Genomic DNA, 22,578 nt, shown 5'->3' with positions numbered 1-22,578 from the left:
GTTGCGCTACAAAGAAACCTTTGAGAACACAAAGGGGAAGTACCACACAGTGAAAGATGCTTTGGATATTGTCTATCATCGAAAAGTCACAGATGATATTAGCAGTGTATGTATATGAGATTTTAATTTCCAATTAATATTTGCCATTTAATAACTTAGAACATGCTAGTCATGGTGTTAGTCTATTTGACTGTATCAAATAGTTAGAAAAATATGATCAGTACTGTTAATAATATTTTCTTTCCTTGATTATATGTTTGATTGCCTTTGGTCTTAAAAAACCATATATTATATATATATATTATATATATTATATATTATATATTATATATATATAATATATATATACAAGTAAATCTTATTTCCACTGCTACAGTTCTAGTACTCCAGAAACAAAGAATGTCTAAAAGTTGCATGGATTGAGGTGTTCTGTTCTCAAAATCTGTTCTTTTTTTCATTCTCTTAATTTTCTTTGTAGGTGAAATACAAAGAGAACTATATGAGCCAGCTGGGAGTCTGGAGATCAATCCCAGACCGACCAGAACATTTCCATCATCGTATCGTCACAGATGCTATTAGTGATGTGAGTTCAAATAGTTCCTGGATGTGAGAGATTGAAACTTTACATGTAGGTTTCCTAAATGAAAACCAAGCCTTATTTCTTGTGAAAGTGAAGGCATCTTTTGTTTCTTTTCTAAAGGTTAAATACAAGGAAGACTTATCGTGGCTCAGAGGCATCGGTTGTTATGCATGGGATACACCAGATTTTACTTTGGCAGGAAAGAATAAAGTGCTCTACAGTGGGGTAAGTAAAACACCCTGAATTGTTGCTAAATGGTTTTTATTTTTATATTTTTCTTATATTTTGTTTTTTTCTTAGGAGAATCCAGTTCTGGCCTAGACATTGATATGACTTTGTCGTGGTAGAACTTGAGAAAAGATCTGTAATTTCAATTCTTAGTGTGAAAGAAAAAGAAGGCAAAATGATCTTTTACTTATCCCCTGTGGTCCCTGTAAAGGTTTCTATTCCTTTGTAATTTTCATAGTGATTCTAGAAATCAGGCTTTAAGGTTATCAAGATTTGATGCTTCCATGGAGCGCTTGATATGATAGTTCCATTCTGTAAGATGTTACATTTACAGCTATTTTGCAGTAAAATATTTTTTGCTTGTCGTTGAGTTAAATAATTAAATCAGCAATATTTTGCTGCAGAAAGTTTCTGAAATTCTAAAATAACTTGGAGTTATTTTATGTACATATCTGTGCTTTTTTCCCTGCAGCATAAGTACAAGGAGATGTTTGAAAAGACGAAGTCTCATTTCCAGTACGTAGCTGACTCTCCAATTAACAGACACTTTAAGCATGCAACTCAGTTGCTGGATGCGGTAAGTGTTAAAGATTTCTGTTAATGTGGAATCAAGGGTTGATTGTCCTTATGAATTTGCAAATAAATGAAAATAGATTCAGAGCTAACGATGTCTTAAGGTCAGACTGAAATCAGGAAATGCAAGGTTGTTCCCGTGACCTTCCTGAATGTTAGCACAGAACAGATTTGCAGTAACTAAAAAGTGAAATCTTGATCCCCCCCTGTTCCATTTTTGAAATTGCTGGAAAAAACTTTTGCTTTGCTGACCAGTAAAGAGCTGCTAACTTGATAATATTACTTGCTGAGTAACACTGTTGAAAAACTGTTGATTGCAGTGTGAAAAAAGGTGTGAAGAGAATTAAAGCATAGTATTATGAGTATAGAATAGTCATAGTATTAAGATAGTATTCTGGCCAAAGGAATCATAGCTCATTTTCATTTCTGATACTCTGCCTTGAATTCTCTGACTCTACTACTTAGTTGTTTTCTCCTGTGCTAAAGAAGCAATGAACTTAATATATTAGGAATGTTAAAATCATCAATTAGTTGCTAGAAGTGGTACTGATTGCTTAGAAAAAAGACCCCTGAAAATCTGTGTGGTGTGGGTGAATTCTTACCAGCTTAGAGTTGGCTTACAAACCAGTCCCATAGAGGGGAAAAAATAAAACAACAACCCAGCAATCTGGTTAATCTGGTTAATTGCAGAAATCATTGCTACAATTTTATGCTCAATCTGATAAGCAGTGAACCAGAATTTGTGATGGAAGATTGTTAATGTTTAGTCTTACTGTTCTTTGGTAGAACAAATAAGGAACAAATTATTATGAAAGACATGGAAGAGAAAAATCTTAGCAAGAGGGGCCCCATACATTGAAATAAACTTACTTAAATGCCTTCTGTTATGTGAGTGTTTTCATGATGGATTATAGTTTTTTGCTTACAGAAAGTCTGATGGTAATATAACTCTGTAATTCACCCTTCCATCTCATCACGCTCTCTTTGTACTCAAATCAAGAATCTAGTTCCATACAGGGTTGCTTCAGCAGCTCTTTTTCATGAAGGAAGTAAGTTACAAAGTGGCTTCTTGAAGATTGACAGGAACAGGGTTGAAGGTATCTTTAAATTGTAAGTTAGGTCTTCCAGATAAAATTTAGAGTTGCATGTGTTATTTTGGCATATTTTTCTGTTTTTTTTTTTTCTTGTTTGTTCTTTGCATTTTGTGTTTTTGTTTTGTTTTAATAATAATAAATCTTCTATTTTGGATATGGACTTCAATCCTTGCCTTTGAATATTTCATATGAAGAGGTTTAAATGATTCATCTGTGATCTCAGGATCTGTGTCTTCACTGTCTTCTTTTAATTTGTTACAATTTGTTATGCTATTCTGAGCAGAAATTATATAAAGCTGCCTATGAGAAGCTCAAAGATAGGTACAGCGTTATTGTGGATGATCCTAAGAACCTCCTGGCCAAGTGGGGGACTACACTGAGCAGTCAGGTACCGTAGGAGCACTTGCCAGTGCTGTCAGAAAGTGCCTGGTTCACTTCCAGCTACTCTGTCTGTGTGAAATGTTTACAGCTGGCAGTATCAGAGGTTTCACCTGTGATATTGTGATGTGTTAGTTCAGATCAGATAGTCTTAGTTTTGCCACCCAAAAAGGATTGTTACTTTTTGAGTGAGCTAATCTCTACTGTATGTACTTTCATGTACTGTGCATCAATTGACATCATATTCAATTAATTTCCAATCTAATGCCTGTTGAAGTCAATGGAGAGGTTTTAAAAAATGCATTGTGTCATGCATTTATTTATTAGCTCTTTTTCATTGGCTTCCACAAATACCATCTTCGTTCTTATTTCTAGATAAAGCAGCAGTGGCATAGTGGATTTTTGAGTGCCTGTGCCTTTATCTGTAATTTACTATTATCTCCCCAAAAATATTCTCATATTTCCTTAACGGGATAATAAGCAAATCTTTCATATGTACTCTTAATTACACATGTAAATTGTATGCACATCTGAATGAATACATACAGTAGTGTGCCTAAATCTCTCCACTCTCAAGGTGTCAGGGATCTAGAGCTGTCTTATTGTTTATGGTGTTCACAAGTCTCTTTTGTGCTTCGTTGCCATTTGCATGAACAGAACAGTTATAAATCCCTTGCCAAGATGCTCCTGAAACAAGGGTGTAATGAAATTCTGAGGCCAGATATCCTGACAGCACTCTACAACTCATACTTATGGAGCCAGGTAATACGAAGAACTGCTGCTGTAGGGGACACTAGTACTACCATTTAATTGCTTGGTCTTTTTATGCTTGTGAGTTCTCTGACATTCCACAGATGACAGACTCCAAAGTTCTGTCCATGTGAAGAGCGGTATGTCTATGGTAAAATAGTTCAAAACCCAAACTATCTGAAAAAGCATTTACTGGGGCTTGAACTTCACTTAGCTTAGGCTGATCTTGCCTTCTTTTCTTCCTTCCATACGTACATAAAGAGCAATTTTCCATCCATTGAAGATCGTAGAATCATAGCATGGTTGGGTTGGAAGAGACCTCAGAGCCCTTCCAGCCCTGCCATGGGCTGGCTGCCCCCCAGCTCAGGCTGCCCAGAGCCCATCCATAGCCTGGGGCACCTCCAGGGATGGGTAACCACAGCTCTGGGCAGCAGTGCCATGACCTCACAACCCTTTTAAATAAGGCTAGCATACCAGCTCTCATGCAGTCACATACTAAGCATTTATAAACAAAAATACTCTCTCCTTTCATCTTTTGTAAGAGTTGAATGTAGAGAGTATGATTCATCTATTCATACAGAAAAAGAACCTTTGGTATCATTTCTGATGATATACAAAAAGGCCTCTAAATGATTCTGCTATTATTATGAAGAAGTCATTTTCTGTATTGTCTTTGTTTAATCTGGATTCCTATGCAACTGGAATTCGTTGTAACGGTTGGGTAAAAAGCTGATTTTTTGAGTAACTGATACATGTTTATATTACTCAGAAATGAAATCTGCTAGCAGTAACCTTGCTACTTTCAATGGCAAGCACATTTTCTGACTGGGCTGATGAAACTGGCATATAAAGTATAAATTGTCACTGAAATGCAACAATAGAAACCAGTTACATGACAGTGAGGGAGTTGTCACTACAGGCTCAGTTAATGAAGTCCATTAGTATTATACAACCAAAGGCCATTACTAGACATGTTTATCCAGTTGATCAGTGGATATCTTTTTATTAGCTCATTAAAAACTCCTTGCAGGTAAGCTTGAGTGTGTTTGAAAGAAAAAAAAAAAAAAATAGCACTCTGCCTGACCTGGATGTTCATCTGAATGAGTGTCATTTTTTGATTTGTTGTTTGTATGTAATTATTGATGTTTTGTCATAGTCCTGTTTAAAAGCATAGTTTTATTTTCTGATCGAGATAAAGCATGAAAATTCCTTTTTGAATGTATGTTCCAATCTCTTCCACCTGCCCTGAGGCTGTCTACAGTGGATTACCATTCTTGAGATACAATCTGTTCTCATTGAATCCTCTGAAAACTGTTCAGAGTCCCAAGTAAAACAAGGTAATCTTTAAGAAATTATTAAGATACAGATTCTGCTGCCAGTGACTTTAAAGTAGCCTGGCATTATGATGGTTCAGTGGATGCTTTTATCTTCTGTTGTGTAAGATGTTTTACATCTCTTTTTGTTCTGATGAATATTCTAAAGTAAGACCTCATCCCATTAAGAATTAAAAAAATCACTGACCTGCTGAGGTTGCTTTATTCACTTAATCATGGACTTAGAAGTGAAGTTTTATGATTCAGTGAAAGAAATATAAAATTGTGCAAGTAGACATCCTCCAGGGCAGATAAGAGGTTTGCAGAGTTTGGTTTGTTTTGCATGTTCAGTTTTCGTTGGCTTTGGTGAAAGGGTTTTGCAGTTTCTTGTGTGAATATAAACGTGTAACTCCTGGAGCTGCTTTCCCTTGGTTTGTGTGGTTAACGTGGTCTCTTTGCCAATCACTAGGTTGAGTACAAAAAGGACTATGAAAAGAAGAAAGATAAGTATACCACAGTTGTGGATACTCCAGAAAACTTAAGGACTGCAAAAGTCAACAAACAGATTAGTGATGTAAGTGTGGTCAGTCCCTTACAACTGTACTTCCTTCCTAAATTCTGCCCTTTGAAAATAATTATTTCAATAATCACTTAAAAAACAAACAAAAAAAAATTGTTTCTCATCCTGATTTTTTTTTTTTCCACTGACACCAACACTGTCAAGAAATAATGTGATCTCTAATTTGTATCTTCAGATTATTTACAAGTTGGAATATAACAAAGCAAAGCCTAAAGGCTACACTACAATTCATGACACCCCGATGCTGCTGCACGTGCGCAAGGTCAAGGACAGAATAAGTGATGTAAGTGAATCACCAAAAACACACACACAGTTAACTTTTTACCTTGATAAGTAGTATTTTGAACACCTGTGAAACAGGCATAAAAAATAGCTTCTCGTTAGTGTGTTGATTTTTGCTTGCATATAAAACTCTGAATGTATATAATGTCTTTTCTGAAAAAATCAGTTGAATATAAAATTGCTCAGGACCTTTTTCATGTCAGGTTCTGCAGTAGCTCTTGGAATATTTTTGCTGGGTTAGAGTGGTCCTCAATGCATAATGAAATTCAGAACTGGATTTGGTATCTAATCCACAGTAGTGGGTCATTAATAAATAAAGATTTTTCAAAAGTGATCTGTGAATTGAAGTACACTGGTTCCAAAATAATTGCTACATTTCAGAATCTGTAAAGGGATTTTTGGAAGACACTGAGTGTGCCCATCAGAAGATAGGTTTCTTTAAAGCATTTCTATTGAGTGCAGGAAAGTAGAAGCAGACAGAATTACCCTTCATGTGTGGATTTTGTTAGTCTGCTTCATGGTGAGTTCTGCCTGCTACGTTATACATTCCTTGACGAGGGCCCTTCTTTCCAGCAGACAGTTGATACTATGTTGTATTAATGAAATTTCTTTTTTCTGTGAAGATTTTATCTTTACAGGAGCGATTTTTAATATTGTGGTTTTAATGTTTTGCTGCTTTTCCTATTGAAGTTGCTGGATTTTGTGTGTTATCATCTTTGTAAACATTTTTTATGTTTTCTTTCTTTAGCTGAAATACAAAGAAGTGTATGAGAGGAATAAATCCCACTGCAATGTTGTAGCAGATTCAGTTCATATTAAGACTCCACGACACGCTTACAAGCTGAACAGCAATGTGAGTTGAGTTTGATCAGTACTGTACTTCTGTTATGCACAGTGGTTGAGACCAGCAATGGTGACTAGGGGAATTATTTTAAATTCTATTGAAATTCTTTGAGCTTGGACATGATTTCTACTTCTTATGCTGCTTGAATTAAATACGTGTTAATGTGTTTCATACTAAAGTACTCATTCTTGCAAGTTCTTGAGATCACCTGAGATTTCTTGAATGTCCCACACCTACTATTCTTCTAGCTTTGCCCTCTTTTGAAAAAAAAACTGTGATAATGTTCTTGTAGAAGGAGTGAGAGCTTAATGAGAAGTTCTCATTTGTTTTTTATTATTGGTGACCCAACATCCAATGCAATAAGCAAAGAACTGAAAGCACTTACCTTCCTCAAAGTTAAAACATCTTTTCAGTCATTCATGTAACTTTATTGACCCAGCAGTTGATTAATTAAAGTAAATGGATTTCTCCAGGATTGCACATAATTCAAAGGGAAGCCCTGATCTGATCTGGATGTAATTTCTTACATCTTTTACTTATCCAAACTGAAAGAGAATTTGCATTTATATGAATTTTATCTGTCAAGTACACAGCATTAAACTGTTGTTTTTTCTTCATGTTTGCCTGTGAACAGCTGGATTATAAGAAGAAATATGAAGCAGCCAAGGCTCATTGGCACTGGATTGCTGATAGGCCTGACTTTGTCCAAGCAGCCAAGTCATCCCTCCAGCAGAGCGATGTAAGAAAGTCTGAACAACCTGAATATTCCCTTTCCCCTCATTTTTCCTTTTCACAATTAAAAATTGTAGTAGATCTGGGATTCTTTTTTTTCTAATCTTGTTGATTTCTGCAGTACGAATACAAACTGGACCGAGAATTCCTGAAGGGATGCAAACTCTCTGTCACAGATGATAAGAACACAGTGTTGGCTTTAAACAATGCCATCTTGGCAAGTGATGTAAGTACTTGAGCATTCACTTCTTGATTCTTCTTGAACTTACTACAAAAGCTACTTTGTTGGCTGTTTGAATTAAGAATGAAGTGAAGCACTGGAACAGGTTGTCCAAGGAGGCTGTGGATGCCCCATCCCTGCAGGCATTCAAGGCCAGGCTGGATGTGGCTCTGGGCAGCCTGGGCTGCTGGTTGGCGACCCTGCACACAGCAGGGGGTTGGAAATGGATGAGTACTGTGGTCCTTTTCGACCCAGGCCATTCGATGAGTCTATGATTTGAAAAGTTGTTCTCGCTATCAATTATTTAATTAATGTATTTCAATGACAAACTGGTAAAATCTGAATAAATTTGATCTTGTAAATGTTACTGAACAAATATATGGCCTTTGCAATTAAATATTTAAATTTTAACTTTGCCTGAATACACTAGGGCTTTTCTTACCTATAGATTAACCTTATTGAAACAAAAACGTTGCCTGGAGTAAACAAAACAAAACAAAAAAACAACAAAAAGCAAACTTGTCCTAACTTGTTCTTAATGCAGTATATCTTTAAGAATTACTAGAAATGTATTGAATTAATATATTTCACATATTAGTAATATTCCAATTGAGAGCTGTATGGGTTTGGAGCCTGGAACAAATTTGTCTTGGAAAACATCAAAATATAAAATGATCTGCACCTAAAAAGCAGTGAGAACAATAGCAGTCTCTTTTGAAATCATCACAAAACAATGCTTAAAATGATATATTTTCTCCTTGCTAGATAAAATACAAAGAGAAGCACAACAAAGCTCGAGGAACATGCCTGGTTGTTCCAGATACACCTCAGATCCTCCTGGCTAAGAACGTCAGCTCTCTGGTGTCTGAGGTAACACATCTGAAAGTTATTTATTCATGTTTATGAATCCTTTATGTTATCCTTTAAATATTGGGTCAGAGTGTGTGTGTGTGTGTGTGTGTGTTGTCTTTTAACCTATTTTTCTCCTATGCTTTCAGAACAAATACAAAGAACACAGCAAGAAACAGCTACCACGTGGGTCTTACACAACCCTACCTGAGACAAGAGACACTGCTCATGTGAAAGAGGTGACCAAGAACGTCAGTGATGTAAGTAACTTCTGCAGTACTAAGTTGCTGTGAGATTGATAGCTGGTACCTATAATTGATGAGAATGTTTCATATTTGAGTTTACATGGTTGACTCTTACCATAAAATGCACAAGTATTCAGCAAAGATAAATTGTTACAATTTGGAATTGTGGGAACAGTTGGAATATTGTTGAAACACTCTGGAGAAAAGAGACGGACTTGAGTGCAAATGGATGAGTGTCCTTAATTCAGGTTTCATTTTTAATAGAACACAGTTTTAAATCCTCCAAATAGCCAGTTTATGTAATGTGAAATGTAGATTACGACAAATACACAGTGGCCTTAATATTTGAGGCTTAAGACACTGCATTTTATCTGTCTTAACAGCTTCAGTGAACTTGTTTGTAAGCTTCAGTAGCATCTACCTTGCTGTGAAATAAAGAAAAAAATCACTCATTGCCCTTTTTGTTCTTCGTAGACAAACTATAAAAAGAACTTTGTGAAGGAGAAAGGCAAGTCTAATTATTCTATCATGCTGGAGCCTCCTGAAGTGAAACATGCCATGGAAGTTGCTAAAAAACAGAGTACAGTAAGTTTGTTTTGTGTTTTCATTAATTAACTGGTTTGTGTAAGAAAATTAAATCAAAGTCACCTGACAAAAATCTACACACTTCTGGGTTTCTCCCAGCCTCCTCGTCCAGCTATAATTCTGAAGGACAGAGCTGCAAATTCTTACAGATGTAAAAGTGCATTTAAATAGAGAATGTCTTTTGAAAATCATATTTATAGTTAATAATGTGAAGTAATCTTACATAAAGCATGTAAATAACTTATTTAATTCCTTCAAATATAGTCAGAATTGTGTATGCTTATTTCTTGTGCAATTTGACCACGTGCAAAAACAGATTCCCAAATCGATTCTTTGTAAAATCATTTTTTAAAAAGTCCCATATGCTTTCCCAGCAACATTGCTCTATCATTATTAGGTAATTTCCTCATGAACAAACTCAGTAATCTTTTTTTCCTTTGTCTGTCACCGTGGATTAGATTGAATACAAGAAAGATGCCAAGTCAAAGCTGCACTACACACCTATTGCAGATCGCCCAGATATTAAGAAAGCAACTCAGGCTGCTAAGTTGATTAGTGATGTGAGTGTTTTTTCTTTTTAAATCTTCTTTATAGTTTTTATAGCACTAATTTTACTATTAAAAACGATATTATAGAACAATCAAAAGAGCATTTCATCGGTACTAAAATATACATAAATATCTTTTCTTTGCTAGATTGAATATAAAAAGCGTGGAGAAGCTGGCCTTGGTGTAACCATGCTGGGACGTCCAGATATTGAGCTGGCAAAGGAAGTGTCCAAGCTAACCAGTCAGGTAATAACACAAAGCTGTGAAAGTTGGAAGCACTGAGGGAAAGAAGCATAACAGTAACTTCTAGAATAATATTTTGACTGGAATTATTTCTAGATTAAATAACAAGGGAATATTTTTAAAGGAACACCTTAACGTATAAGGTACATCCCAATGTGAGGTTGAACAAACACTGAACTGAGAGTCTGATTCTGCTTGCTGTCAGATGTGATCCACCACTTTCTTGTAGTTATTTATTCAGTGAATGTGACTTTCCTAAAGTGCACCCAGTCACTTTCACAAAGACTGGACTGGTGGAAAACTGTGCCCAGATGCTAGAACTCTGCTAACTTCAATGGGAGCAGAAGTAATCCTTCTGTATGGGCAAGAGAAGTGAGGAGGTGGGACATTTAATTTCTCTGTATTTTATTCTGTCATCTCTAAAATCCTTGTATGTTTCCATCTTCTTGAAAATGACATTTATAATTCTTCAGTGTGCAGTCTCACATTTTGATGGCGTACGGAAAGTTAAAATACAGAAACATACAGATTTCTGAATAACTATCACAAATGTATAATTCTGTGAAATGCTGAAAACAGTTGGTATGCAAGGAGTCAACTGGCCTTCTTACAAGACTCTATTAGATCCTAGTAGGTTGCCTAAGTCTGTATGTCCTATAGATTAAAACCGAAGTTAGCCATTGCCTCTAAAAGCCAGCTGTTTTCAGAAAAGTGTTGTTTAAAATTAAGGGTTGCTGGTATTGGAAGCTGTTTTTTAAATGCCTTGAGTTTGTAGTACATGTTTTGTCTCTGGGTGAAATAGATGGAGATATGCTGGTGATTCGCTTGTATGAAAAAAGGAAATGAAGCACTTGTATACAGTACTAAGGCTGGCATGTTAGACATGCTTTCTTCTCCACTCCCCCTCATTTCTGGGTACTGGCTTTAAAAGAAGCAGCCTTTTACCTAACTCTTCATAGTCATCCCTCGTGCAATGAACATGCAGTTTCTTTCATCCACTTTCTTTCTAGTTAGTGTCTTAAATCTTCTATTTTGGAGTCGGTATGCTAACAGAAGCTTGTGTACTCTTTTGCAATGGTCATGTTCTCCAGCTCGTTTGAAGCAGATGGTTTCCTGCGAGTTTTCTCCCACCAGGACCTGAGTTCTACTTGGTTCTTTCTTACCACTTCACGCTTTCATCACATCATGCATAAAGAAATGCAGTTCTGATCTTGCTCTCTTGCTGCGCATTGTAGGCGGAATACCTGAAGCGGCATGTGAGAGGGCACGGAGCTGCATCTTATGATACACCATGGATGAGAACGTTTAAGAAAGCTAATATGCTAAGTAGTCATGTAAGATAATCTTAAGTGACGTGACTGGGAATGCCATTTTTATGCATCTGTCTCTTTCCTGTGTACTTACAACTCTGTGTTGCTAAAGGATCTATGATGCACCAGCTACGCCGGGTCTTCTTCTGTCAAAGGTGTTGAATGTTGAGACTGCATATTTAGATGTGCCTTTTTTTCCCACTTGGAAAGACTGTGCATGGGAGTTGTGTGCATGGGGAATGTCTCTTCCAGAAACACCTCTTGAGGCTTGAAACGCTGCTGTGCCTTCCATGATGGTTTTGAAACTTTGTTGTTTGTAATAGAAGTTCCAATGCACTCATGCAGTGTGGAAGCTCACCTCTATCACCCCAAAAGCCTAAAAGCAGCAATATAAGCTTGAGCTGGTTTTTCCAAGGCTGTATGAAAAACAGAAATGTTTATGCCAAACCCGAACAATGCTATGGTTATTTCAAGTGAAAAGTCATTCCACATGCAGAATATTCACATTAATTTTATTATTATTATTTTTTTTAATAATTCTGTTCATATTTAAACTACTCTGTTTACATTGTTCTGGAGTGGCATAATGGTGTATGATTAAATAAGCCCTAGGTAGAAGTGTGGCTGTAGTGATCTGAGAGCGAATGTTTTCTTACATTTCTTGCTGTCTCAGAAGCTTTGGAAAACAAAAGGCCTATGGCTGCATGACAGTTTTGAAGTGCAGCAGGCAGATCCATGCCATTTTGGTTTGGCACCTGTATTTGCAAATGAAAAAGGAGGATTATGTTTTTTTTTCTGTATCTAGCCACAAGTACTGCATGTAAGTTTGCATGCTTTAATGACTGCCACCGTGCTTGTTGGGGAAAGCAAGAATCGTTTTGGTACTGCTGAGGACACTTAAACTGGCACCTCGTCTGGAACAACTGCTCTACAAGAAAAAGAAGAAATGATGTTTATTTCTATCCAGTGATAATGAGCTCCTCCTCCTTTCCCGTGCCTTTGCTCCAAGGCCAGCCAGCTCTCCTCTTAGTCTTACAAACTCGCTTTGAGATTTTGGTCCTGATTGCAAATCAGCTATTTTAGAGTGGTAAGGGGGGAAATACCAATTGGCCAATACCAATCACCTTTCACTTTGTTTTTCTCTTGGGCATTTCTTCTCATGAATTTATTCTTTACGAAACATTGTGTCATCTTTGCGAAGCTTCTTCTTAAAGCAGCTTGTTTATCCACTTCTCTTTTTTTTGTTGTTGTATTTCAACTGTCAAGCAGGCTTGCTTTTAGTTTTGTATAGTTCTTCAGTAATATTTCTGGGCTTAAAAGCAGTGAACTCTTTGGCACGATGGTCTGATCTTCAACATATGTTGCATAGCTTCCATAACTTAACAGATTCTTGTATGCTTGCCTATTTCCACAAGGTCAGAACTAACACTGATTCTTTTAATGTCAAAAATGTTGAGTATTGTTCTCTTACAGCAGCTCCATAATTTGTACATTTACCTGTTTCACTGTGTGCTTTACCTGAATGCTGCATGTTTTGCAAAACAAAAGAGCAGTGGCATTATGGAGCATGAACTGCATGATGATGGATGGGCAAGAATACGCCAGTGAATTCAGAAGTGTGAAATATGATTATACCAAGTGATTTTATTCTACATTCAAGCAGGCCAGTCATGAATTCTTTGAGGTTTTTTTTCTTACAGTCTTCCATAACTCCTCAGAAACAATTTTGTGAATCTTTGGCAGCAAATATATACTAAAACAAATCCGTTCCTAATGGAACAACCTCTTGCAGATATGCAAGAAATAGTGAGGAGTTACCCTTTAACAGCAGGGGTGGAGGAGTTGTGATGGATGAAGATGTCCTCTTTGAAGTCATTAGCCAAACTCCTATTGTTGTCAGCCTGGTATATGTGCCTCCAGCCTGGGTTTGCTGAAATACTACAGCTTACATTGATCCAGTTTACCTTGCTGATATTAATCTGTTTTCTGGAAGTGTTGCTAAGCCCCTTATCCAGTCTAATTCCTAGAATCCTGTGTATGTGGTCATTATTATGTCTCTGTTTTCTACAAACACAATATGTGTTTAACAGTGAGTATTTATGTGTTTGATATGTTGATGGTCTTTGATGCTGGTGTGTCCTGAGGTGGTTTTCAAAGCTCGTGTTTCTCCAAGAAGTATGTTAGAAGCTTATTTTCAACACTCCTTGTGCTTTGTCAGTTTTTGTCTCTTTGTGAAATGTCTTATGTGTATGCACAGTTGCCACTGAATGAGAAATTCATCTCACAGAGGATCAGAACTTGTCCATATCTTGTCAACACGTCTCTTGTCTGTGTTTGTTACTGTTTTTACAATGAGATGTTACATGTGCATCGACTGAAAGTGATATTTCCTAAATGCAGATGTAGATTTTCTTTCCATATTAGATGATCTTTAAAATAACTTTTATTCTAATGGATGCCTTCAAGTTACTGCAGTTTTGTTATTCTGCTTTCAGTCAGAATGTACTACGGTCTGTTTGCCTTCCACAGCCAAGGTGAATACTTGCGAACAGATGTAATATCTTGTTGTTTTTACATTTAGGTGAAATACAAGGAGAACTTTTCCAAAGAGAAGGGTAAAAGGCCAAAGTATGATTTAAAGGAGGCTAAAATCTACAAGACCATGAAAGATGCTCACAACATGGCTAGTGAGGTATGCCCACTTATACATTTCCACTAAAAGTTTCAAATTTTCTATGGGAAAGGCTTCCTCCATCTTCACTGATGTCGTTTATCCTTTCATATTCACAGGTGAAATACAAAGCAGATCTAAAGAAACTTCATAAGCCTGTCACAGACATGTCTGAGTCGCTGATCATGAACCATGTCCTGAATACAAGCCAACTCGCCAGTGCTGTAAGATCATTAACTAACCCCAGATCCATTTGACTTTTCCATTCCTACTGATTCCAGCCTGAACTGATCTCTGCTAATTATTTCTTTAATGATTACTCCCTTTGCTATAGTTCATGGGCCATCACCTGGTAGTGATCTCTTCTCTACTTTCTAACAGTTGTTTCCTAGTGAACTAGCAACTTTCTCACATTTGTTCTCTGGAAGTGTAATCTTTATGAGCTGCTAGTATTTTAAATCCACTAATCATTTTCAGTGGATTCCTTCTTTATTACATTTTAACTGATCTCATCTCACTAACAAATACTATTTTCTTCTTTCTTTTTTATTTTTTCTTTATTGCTTACTATATTTAAAACTTTTTTTTCTTCTGCTTTTTCATTTCATTTTTATGTTTAATGTCCTCCTACTGTAGAGGTACTTCTAACAAAATACTTGAAAATTTTATTGAGGAAATACGAAAATCCTTGCTGCCTGGCAGTCTTTTTATGTACCCACTGTTGTTTCCTTTCTTTTTTTTTGTTTACTTTTTGTCTTCTTTTTTTTTTCATTCCTGGTTTTGAAAAAATTTTGCTGCAATTAAATGATCAAAAAAGCCAACTCACATCTTTAAAAATGATTTGATGCTGAGAGTTAAACTTCTTGTTTTTGTTTTGCTTTTTGTATTTCTAATTTCTCTTTGATGTTCCATTGAAATGTTGCTTTGATTGGACCTAAGAAATAGATTTGCTGAGGGATTTTTTTTTATTGAGATGATTTTTGACACCTTCCCTTCAGTACCAGTACAAGAAGCAATATGAGAAGAGTAAGGGTCACTACCATTTGGTGCCAGATAATCTTGAACAGGTTCATCTAAGGGAGGCATCAGAACTGCAGAGCCACGTAAGTTGGTCACGCGTTTCTCATTAACCATACTCATTGAGTTCTGAAGTCTCCACCACTGAAACCACCCTACCAAGTTCTCTGATGTATAGAAATTTGTGCCAGTCTGCTTTTTGAACACTGCATGCTTGAGAGGACAAAAGTCAGTGAGAAATATTTGTACATTTGCAAGTTTAGAACGCATACAAAACATGAGTTCTTCATTTTAGAGTAAATCTCCTGTTTACTTATTCATGTTATATCTGGATGGTGTTACACAGTGATATAATTACTGTATTATACTCAGCATAATACTTTTACTAAGGGGATTTTATCTGTACAAAAATAGACCTGATAATCTCAAACTAGAAATTGAAAAAAAATACTGTAACTGAGAGCAAATTTCAGTTGCTTTGTCCATTCTAGTCTCAAGTGATACAAAGGAGAACTCTGCCACTCTTTTTCTGCATGCATAATTCCTTTAATGAAAACAATACCTACTGCTACTCTTAGGTATGTCTGTTGGCACTTTTTTTCCTCAAAAGAGGGCATTTATCCTTAGGTTTGGTCTTTTAGTCCACCTCATTCCAGGTATTTATTGGGCCTAAAGCAAGAGAGAAGTTACTACTGGAACATGAAGGGCTGTAGATTATGTTCTGCTGCAGAAAAATGGCACAGAACTGTGAAAATTGCATAGTAGTCCAAATGTAGTGGAAGAGCAACCACTTGTTGCTCTGGTGTGAGATTGAGATTGGTCTGAGCCCAGGACAGAGCATTGCCTCCTGCAGCAGTATGAAAAGACACAAAAGACAGGATACTGTATGGTGAAGCAGAAATACATTAACTGTGGGGACAGTTTACTCACTGGATACAAACACACAGGCTTAGGGAAGAAGATGCTGAGTTGTATCTTCTCAAGCCCTCCCACTAACATGAAAGCAATTTATTAACATGGCTGAACTCAACCATCATCAGGAGCAGATTGAATGCTTTCAGGTTAGATTTGTACACTTCCTGTCTTCCTTCTTGTCATCAGTTATTTCTTGAAATCAGAGCTGATGCTGATTATTCTCTGCAATAGGAAATATGTCACTAGAATTTTATGCCATACACACTGAGCTGCAAGGCTGACCTTTGATTTTACATCTTAAGGTCAATAATAATGTATTTCAGAAAGATGATCGGTGTCAGAAGTTCATTTTTTACAAGAGATCAGTTGATCACAGTAGGCATATACTAGCTGAAGAATTAAGTTATTTGATTATTTTGAAGGGTAACTGTTTTCCTTTCTTCTTAGGTGAAATACAAAGAAAAGTATGAGAAGGAAAAAGGTAAACCTATGCTGGACTTTGAAACTCCAACATACCTAACTGCGAAGGAATCTCAGCTCATGCAGAGTGAGGTAAGGTTAAAATGAACACGTATAGGCTAGAGAAACTTTAACATCTATTTTTTTTATAGTTAAACTTTCACATTGATTTACACTTGCAATTATATTTGTGTCTTGTTTGAAAAGTTTGAAAAATTGTCACATTTCTTTATACTGGTTGTAGGACATTATTTCGGAATCGTATCGTTTTCCTGTGTCACTGTGAAGTGTATATTTTCTGTAATTTTTCAACAAGAAGCTGTCAGTAAATTGAGCTTAAGGAAACCTTTGAGTGTCTAGAAGAAATGCAGAATGCAAAACACTTCACTTAAACTCTTGCCACAGGAACATGTTATGTATGTCAGCTACCATCGTCCACAGAAAATGTGCTGGTTATCCTTTTCACCTGAGAACTCTGTGTTTGAAAAACCCACTTACTGCCTGTTTTGTCTCCATTGTCACAGTGTTCTTCACTGTCATTCTATTTCCTAAGGCAGTTATTTTTTGTTTGTTTGAATATTATCTTGTTCTGTTGCAGATGAAGGCTTACTCGTGTTGAAAAACATTTGTATGAGGCCCTCATTCGTTGTGTTTGAATGACTCCATTAAATGTTTTCTCTGCACATACAAATATGTAGGAAACAAACAAACAAACATAATGCCAGGTCATATCTGCACTGGAAGTAATGAGCTATTTAAGGGACTTCAACAGAAAGAAGACTGATTAATTTAGCTATCTGCAGCACTGGCTGTAGAAGATCATCACTGTGCCATTAATACCAAACTGCTGCTCCTTCTCTGTTCTCCCAGAAATTTTTCATGTAATTAAGAATAATGTGATAAGTATTTGCTATTTTGCTTTTTTTCTTCTTATTCTCATTAGAAAGAATATAAGAGGGACTTTGAAGAGTCCATTAAGGGCAGAAACCTTACTGGCTTGGAGATAACACCATCCTTATTACATGTCAAATATGCAACCAAAATAGCAAGCGAGGTAGCAGTTACTCTGTTTTTGTTTCCTCTTACGAGTTAAATAATTCCACTAAGTATTCTCAACACTATTTTTTCCTTCACCACTTTCTTTTTCCTAACCATTCACTTTAAGCATGTTTTCATATATCTTGTGTTGTGACCTAATTTGTCATGGACACTTAACTGTTTTTTGTTAACTGTATTCACGTTTACTGTGTCCCTTTCTGACATACTTCAACATAACTGTCCTGTAGTGGAGTGTGTACGTGTGTGCCCTAGCAGTTTCTCTTGAACAACAATAATTACACTCTGTTCCATTGCAGTGGCTCTTTTATAACCCTAAAAAATATTCTTTGCTGTTTTCAAAAGTCCTTCTTTAATTTGGAGCTTTTAGTTTAGTTTTGTTGTTGGTTTTTGTTTTTTTTTTTTTTCATTTTTGCAATACAGCTGGAGTGTGTAGAACTCTTCTGTAGTCTGGCTTTGTGCTTTTTCTTCTTCCACAGAAAGAATACAGGAAGGATCTGGAGGAGGGTGTCAAAGGTAAAGGACTATCAGTTTTGGAGGAGACTCCAGACATGTTAAGAGCAAAGAATGCAACTCAGATCCTGAATGAGGTACGTAACACCAGTATGTAGTCACTACCTGCAAACTCCTGAGTGGACAGAAAAAAATAAAATAGAATGTCTATGATGACTAATATTAATGAAGCAAAGAGCTCCTTTTAAATGATGAATGCTTTCTGGGTGTCTCAAAACTGCAAGGCTGGTGGGCAGTTCCACCTGCCCAGGCCAAACTCAGAGCAGCCAGCTGTTGACTGCTACAGGACTGATGGCCAAGGTGGACTCTTCCCCAGCCCAATGGAGAGAGGTGGCCAGCAGAGAATGAAATGCAGACTTCACCTGATTTATTTACAGGGTGGACTGTTACAATAAACACTGAATAGTGACTATTTTCATAGGATAAAGTTAGGTCATACTTTAAGGGTTTTAATATCATCAGACCGAAGCTGAAAAAAGTAACATTTTAGTTTTAATTTGATATGAGTTGTTAACATATACCCTTAAGATGAGCGTGCTGGTTGACAACAGCATGTTTGAGTTATTCAGATATCTTATAACCACACAACATTGCAGACATACTCAGCAAGATTTGGCAGAGTTGGCATAGAGTGATAAGAATTATACCCATCTATACAAAGTACATCTTTTAGACCTTACTGGAAAATCTCAGACTGTTTGTTTTCAATATTTAAGTTATAAAGTACACACTCTGATGGCATCATGTGTATGTAAGCTTATATAAGTTGTAGTCCTGCTTAGCTGTGTGATCATGAAAATACCTGAAATTGCCAAAGGGATAGCATTCACATGAGTAAAATATCTGTTTATTGTCTTCATCTGCAGAAAGAGTACAAAAAAGCCTTGGAATTAGAAATCAGAGGAAAAGGTCTATCAGAACTGGCTTTGGAAACACCCGATTTTGTGAGAGCAAAGAATGCCACTGACATTGCTAGCCAGGTCTGTGTGTATGACTCACTTATCTGCTGTCTGTCTTTAAAGGAAAAAAATTGTGTGTGTGTGTGTGTTTGTTTGAATGCAAGTCATTGCTAAGGTACAATGAATGTCAACTAAATGTCAGCTTTCCCTGACAGATCAAATACAAACAGTTGGCAGAAATGGAGAAGGCCAACTACACCAGTGTTGTCGATACTCCAGAGATCATTCATGCCCAGCAAGTCAAAAACCTTTCAAGCCAGGTATCTTGGGTGAAGGGATACAATCACTGCTCATGTGGGAACCTTGAGTGGATACTAATCAGGAGCAGCTAAATGACCTCCTGTCACAGGAGATACACCAGAAAAGCAGATGGTGGTAGAACGGTGACAATTAAATATTGAAATTAATTTATTTAATGCTGTCTGAAGTGGAACAGTAATTTCTACTGGTTTTGCAGTTCCAAAGCTATTTTCTGTTTTAAGTAAATGTGGCTGAATTTTCCTATTCCTTAATAACTTTAAAATGAATCCTGCACAGAGGTGTATCTGAAACAGAAGTACACAGATTTCCATAGAGATGGGCATTATGCAACAGTAAGTAGAGACAGGCTGTTTATTAGTTCTTTTGTACTAATAGCATACATTTTGTACTTTGTATCAGAAAAAGTACAAGGAGGAGGCAGAAAGGACCATGCCATACTATGTGCCTGTAGCAGACACACCAGAAATGCAGAGAGTCCGTGAGAATCAAAAGAACTTCAGCACGGTATGTGTGCACACAGTAAATATTGTTACTGTCAAACAATAAAAAAATGTACAGCTTATTTTGTCACTTAATAAGGTCCAAATACCACACCTGAATCCCTCCTGGTCTACCTTTACATTCTCAGTGATCCCCGTCCAGGAGCTTCCCAGTATATACAGCAGCCCTCTCACACAGAGGAACAAAATGAGTCCCTGACTTTCTTGGAACAAAACTTCTTTCTGCTGTGTTTTGATAGTTCCTTTACTAATAATAAAGAATTACAGTTACAGAATTTGTTAGATGGGAATAAATGCAAGATTGTATGGTCAGGAACATGGACAATTTCTCCCTCTTGTGGCTTGAAATCTTTAATTGTTGAGAAAGGTGCCCCAATCTGGCACCTCTCAAGATTTTTGATGAAGGTAGCTGATCTCCTGTTACAAATTTAAGTCAGAATAGTTGTAACTGTGTGTCTTAATATCACTAATGGTGATGTTAAAACGAACACCTTAAAAGGTGTACTTGAAAATATTTTTCTTAGCTTCAAAGAAAGCTCTGTGAGTAAATTTTTATGGCATAAAGTCGACATTTGACCTCTTACTACAGCTTTTACTACAACTTTTTCAACAGCTTCAGTATCAGTGGGACCTACAGAACAGTAAAGGAAAAGTAACAGTTGTACAAGATACACCAGAAATGCTGCGTGTGAAGGAAAACCAGAAGAATTTCAGCTCGGTACAGTTATTTTTCTGTTTTCAATGCTCAATGCAATTCCAAGGAAAAAGACTCTCAAGGGTTTAATGTGATGTGTTTAATACAATAATTATTTTAGGCACTTCCTCATACATACTTAGGTTCTTCACCTGCTGAAATATGCATAAGATTTTTTTCCAAAGAAGTTAGTTTTATTGTAAGCAGATTTAGCTGATGTAAGCTACTCCTTTTTATCTACTGTCACTTGTGGAGTGCTCTGATTGCAGTCTTTTTCATGTATTTAGCTGTCATATAGCTAAACTATCATCCCTGTGCTTGATATGTTACCAATGTCCACCTTTCTTTTGTTCTGTTGCCATGTAAGTAGTGCAGTCTTGCTGTACAACTTCTTTCTTTCAGGGGAAAGTGAACTGTCTGCCTGATGTTTCACATGTCATGTGTTACCATGAAGTGCCTATTGTCTGCTGTATCATTTTGCCACCAGTACCATGAGCCTACTGGGTGGAAGGAATTTGTGTGTTACATCCCCAAACAAACTGAAACTGGAAGCACAAACTAAACTAGTATTTGTTCTAGTTATTCATTCCTAAGATGTTTTGATAAGTCTACTTAAAATGCATAACTACAAATATAAATGATCAGCCCTGTTTTTGCACAAATGGCACTCAGTGTAAACGAGAGGTGGGCAGTAAGGCAGTGACTGCAGGTGGTCCTCCATGTTTGCTTTCATCCTGCACTCCTGTGTGCAAATCACTGTTGTGAAACTTCATTCGCTCTCTTGGAGAAATAATGTTGTGTTTTGAATGCTTAACCTTGTTGTCTTGATTCTGAATGTTAAGATTTTATATAAAGAAGATATTGGAACTGGAACTACTATTGAAAAGACGCCAGAGATGCAGAGAGTTAAAAGAACCCAGGATGCAATTAGCTCGGTACAAAACAATTGATTTTTAATACTCTACAGGTGCTAATTCAACTTAAAGTAATATTCTTTTTCCCTCTCACTTCTTTAAATGTTGCTAACTGTGGTTTGGCAATAATCCACCAGCTGAGGGTTACTTTCTAAAAGTTTTGCCTTTTCTTGTGACTTAATCTTTCTAATGATTAATATTCAATTTGTTACTTACAGTCAATTTCTAAAATCTGAAAGCACTTGTTGTATTTTTAATCTCATCCCAAACACATTTTATTTATAAGAGAATGAAGTTTAAGTAGAAAGGCACCTCTTGACATAATCTACTCCAGCTCCTTTGCTCAATCGAGTTCAGCTAGGGCAGGTTGTCCTGCACTGCTCTGAGTTTTTAATACCTCAAAGGATTTAGATATTCAGAAGGACCCAGCAGTCTCTCTGAGAAACCTGCTCTGGTATCTGACCAGCCTCACAATTAACAAAATGTTTTGCTATGTTCAGATTGAATTTCCTATTTTTTAACTCGTGCCTATCACTGCTCATCACATCACTGGGCACTGCTGAGAAGAGTTGCTCCCTTGTTTTCCTTCCAGGTATTTACACCTACTGATTAGTTCCTCCCAAGTCTCCTGTCCTACTGGCTGAAGAGTCCCAGCTCTCTAAGCCCCATTTCATATCAGATATGTTCCAGTCCCTTCATCAACTCCGTGGCCTTGTGCTGGAATCTTTCCATCTCCCTCTTGTACTGGGAGCCCAGAACTGATCACAGCACTCCAGGTGTGACCTCACCAGTGCTGAGGGGAAGGATCACCTCCCTCCACTGCTCTTCCTAGTGCAGGCTAGGGTCTGTTGGCCTTCCTTGCCCCAGGGGTGCATGGCTGGCTCACGGTCAGCTTGTTGTGCACCAGGTCACCAAGGCCTTTCTCTGCAGAGGTGCTTCCCAGTCAGCCAGCCAGCATGTTCTGGTGCCTGGGGCAACTCCTCTCCAGGTGCAGGACTTCACGTTTCCCCATGCACTTCATGAGTTTCCCGCCAGCCCTTTTCTCCAGCCTGTCAGCATCCCTTTAGATGCCAACACAACTGCAGAGTTTATCAGCCGCTCCTCCCATATCTGTGCCATTTGTAAGCTAGCTGAGAGTGCCCTCTGTCCCAGCCTCCAGGTCACTAATGAATGTTAAACAGCACTGGCCCCACTGTGAACCCCTGGGACCCCTTGTTCTCCGGAGCACAATGGAGGAGGTTGGTGGCCCTGCATGTGGCGGGGGG

General features: G+C 37.2%; 1 protein-coding gene across 1 annotated transcript in view; it reads left to right on the top strand.

Moving 5' to 3' along the window:
* The window catches only part of LOC100547940 (nebulin), a 51,561-nt gene that overhangs the window by 20,165 nt on the left and 8,818 nt on the right, over positions 1–22,578 (top strand). Inside the window, exons 35-60 of the mRNA XM_031554315.1 lie at positions 2–106; positions 479–583; positions 701–805; positions 1,281–1,385; positions 2,759–2,863; positions 5,386–5,490; positions 5,672–5,779; positions 6,527–6,631; positions 7,257–7,361; positions 7,476–7,580; positions 8,340–8,444; positions 8,573–8,683; positions 9,143–9,253; positions 9,712–9,813; positions 9,949–10,047; positions 11,280–11,378; positions 13,936–14,046; positions 14,145–14,249; positions 15,024–15,128; positions 16,405–16,509; positions 17,360–17,470; positions 17,952–18,062; positions 18,852–18,965; positions 19,100–19,204; positions 19,605–19,709; positions 20,319–20,423. Coding sequence (XP_031410175.1) covers positions 2–106; positions 479–583; positions 701–805; positions 1,281–1,385; positions 2,759–2,863; positions 5,386–5,490; positions 5,672–5,779; positions 6,527–6,631; positions 7,257–7,361; positions 7,476–7,580; positions 8,340–8,444; positions 8,573–8,683; positions 9,143–9,253; positions 9,712–9,813; positions 9,949–10,047; positions 11,280–11,378; positions 13,936–14,046; positions 14,145–14,249; positions 15,024–15,128; positions 16,405–16,509; positions 17,360–17,470; positions 17,952–18,062; positions 18,852–18,965; positions 19,100–19,204; positions 19,605–19,709; positions 20,319–20,423 — 2,757 coding nt within the window. The remainder of the gene's footprint in view (position 1; positions 107–478; positions 584–700; positions 806–1,280; positions 1,386–2,758; positions 2,864–5,385; positions 5,491–5,671; positions 5,780–6,526; positions 6,632–7,256; positions 7,362–7,475; positions 7,581–8,339; positions 8,445–8,572; positions 8,684–9,142; positions 9,254–9,711; positions 9,814–9,948; positions 10,048–11,279; positions 11,379–13,935; positions 14,047–14,144; positions 14,250–15,023; positions 15,129–16,404; positions 16,510–17,359; positions 17,471–17,951; positions 18,063–18,851; positions 18,966–19,099; positions 19,205–19,604; positions 19,710–20,318; positions 20,424–22,578) is intronic.

The sequence above is a fragment of the Meleagris gallopavo genome, chromosome 7 (assembly GCF_000146605.3).
Source record: "Meleagris gallopavo isolate NT-WF06-2002-E0010 breed Aviagen turkey brand Nicholas breeding stock chromosome 7, Turkey_5.1, whole genome shotgun sequence".
NCBI lineage: Eukaryota > Metazoa > Chordata > Aves > Galliformes > Phasianidae > Meleagris > Meleagris gallopavo.
This window is presented reverse-complemented; position numbering and strand designations above follow the sequence as displayed.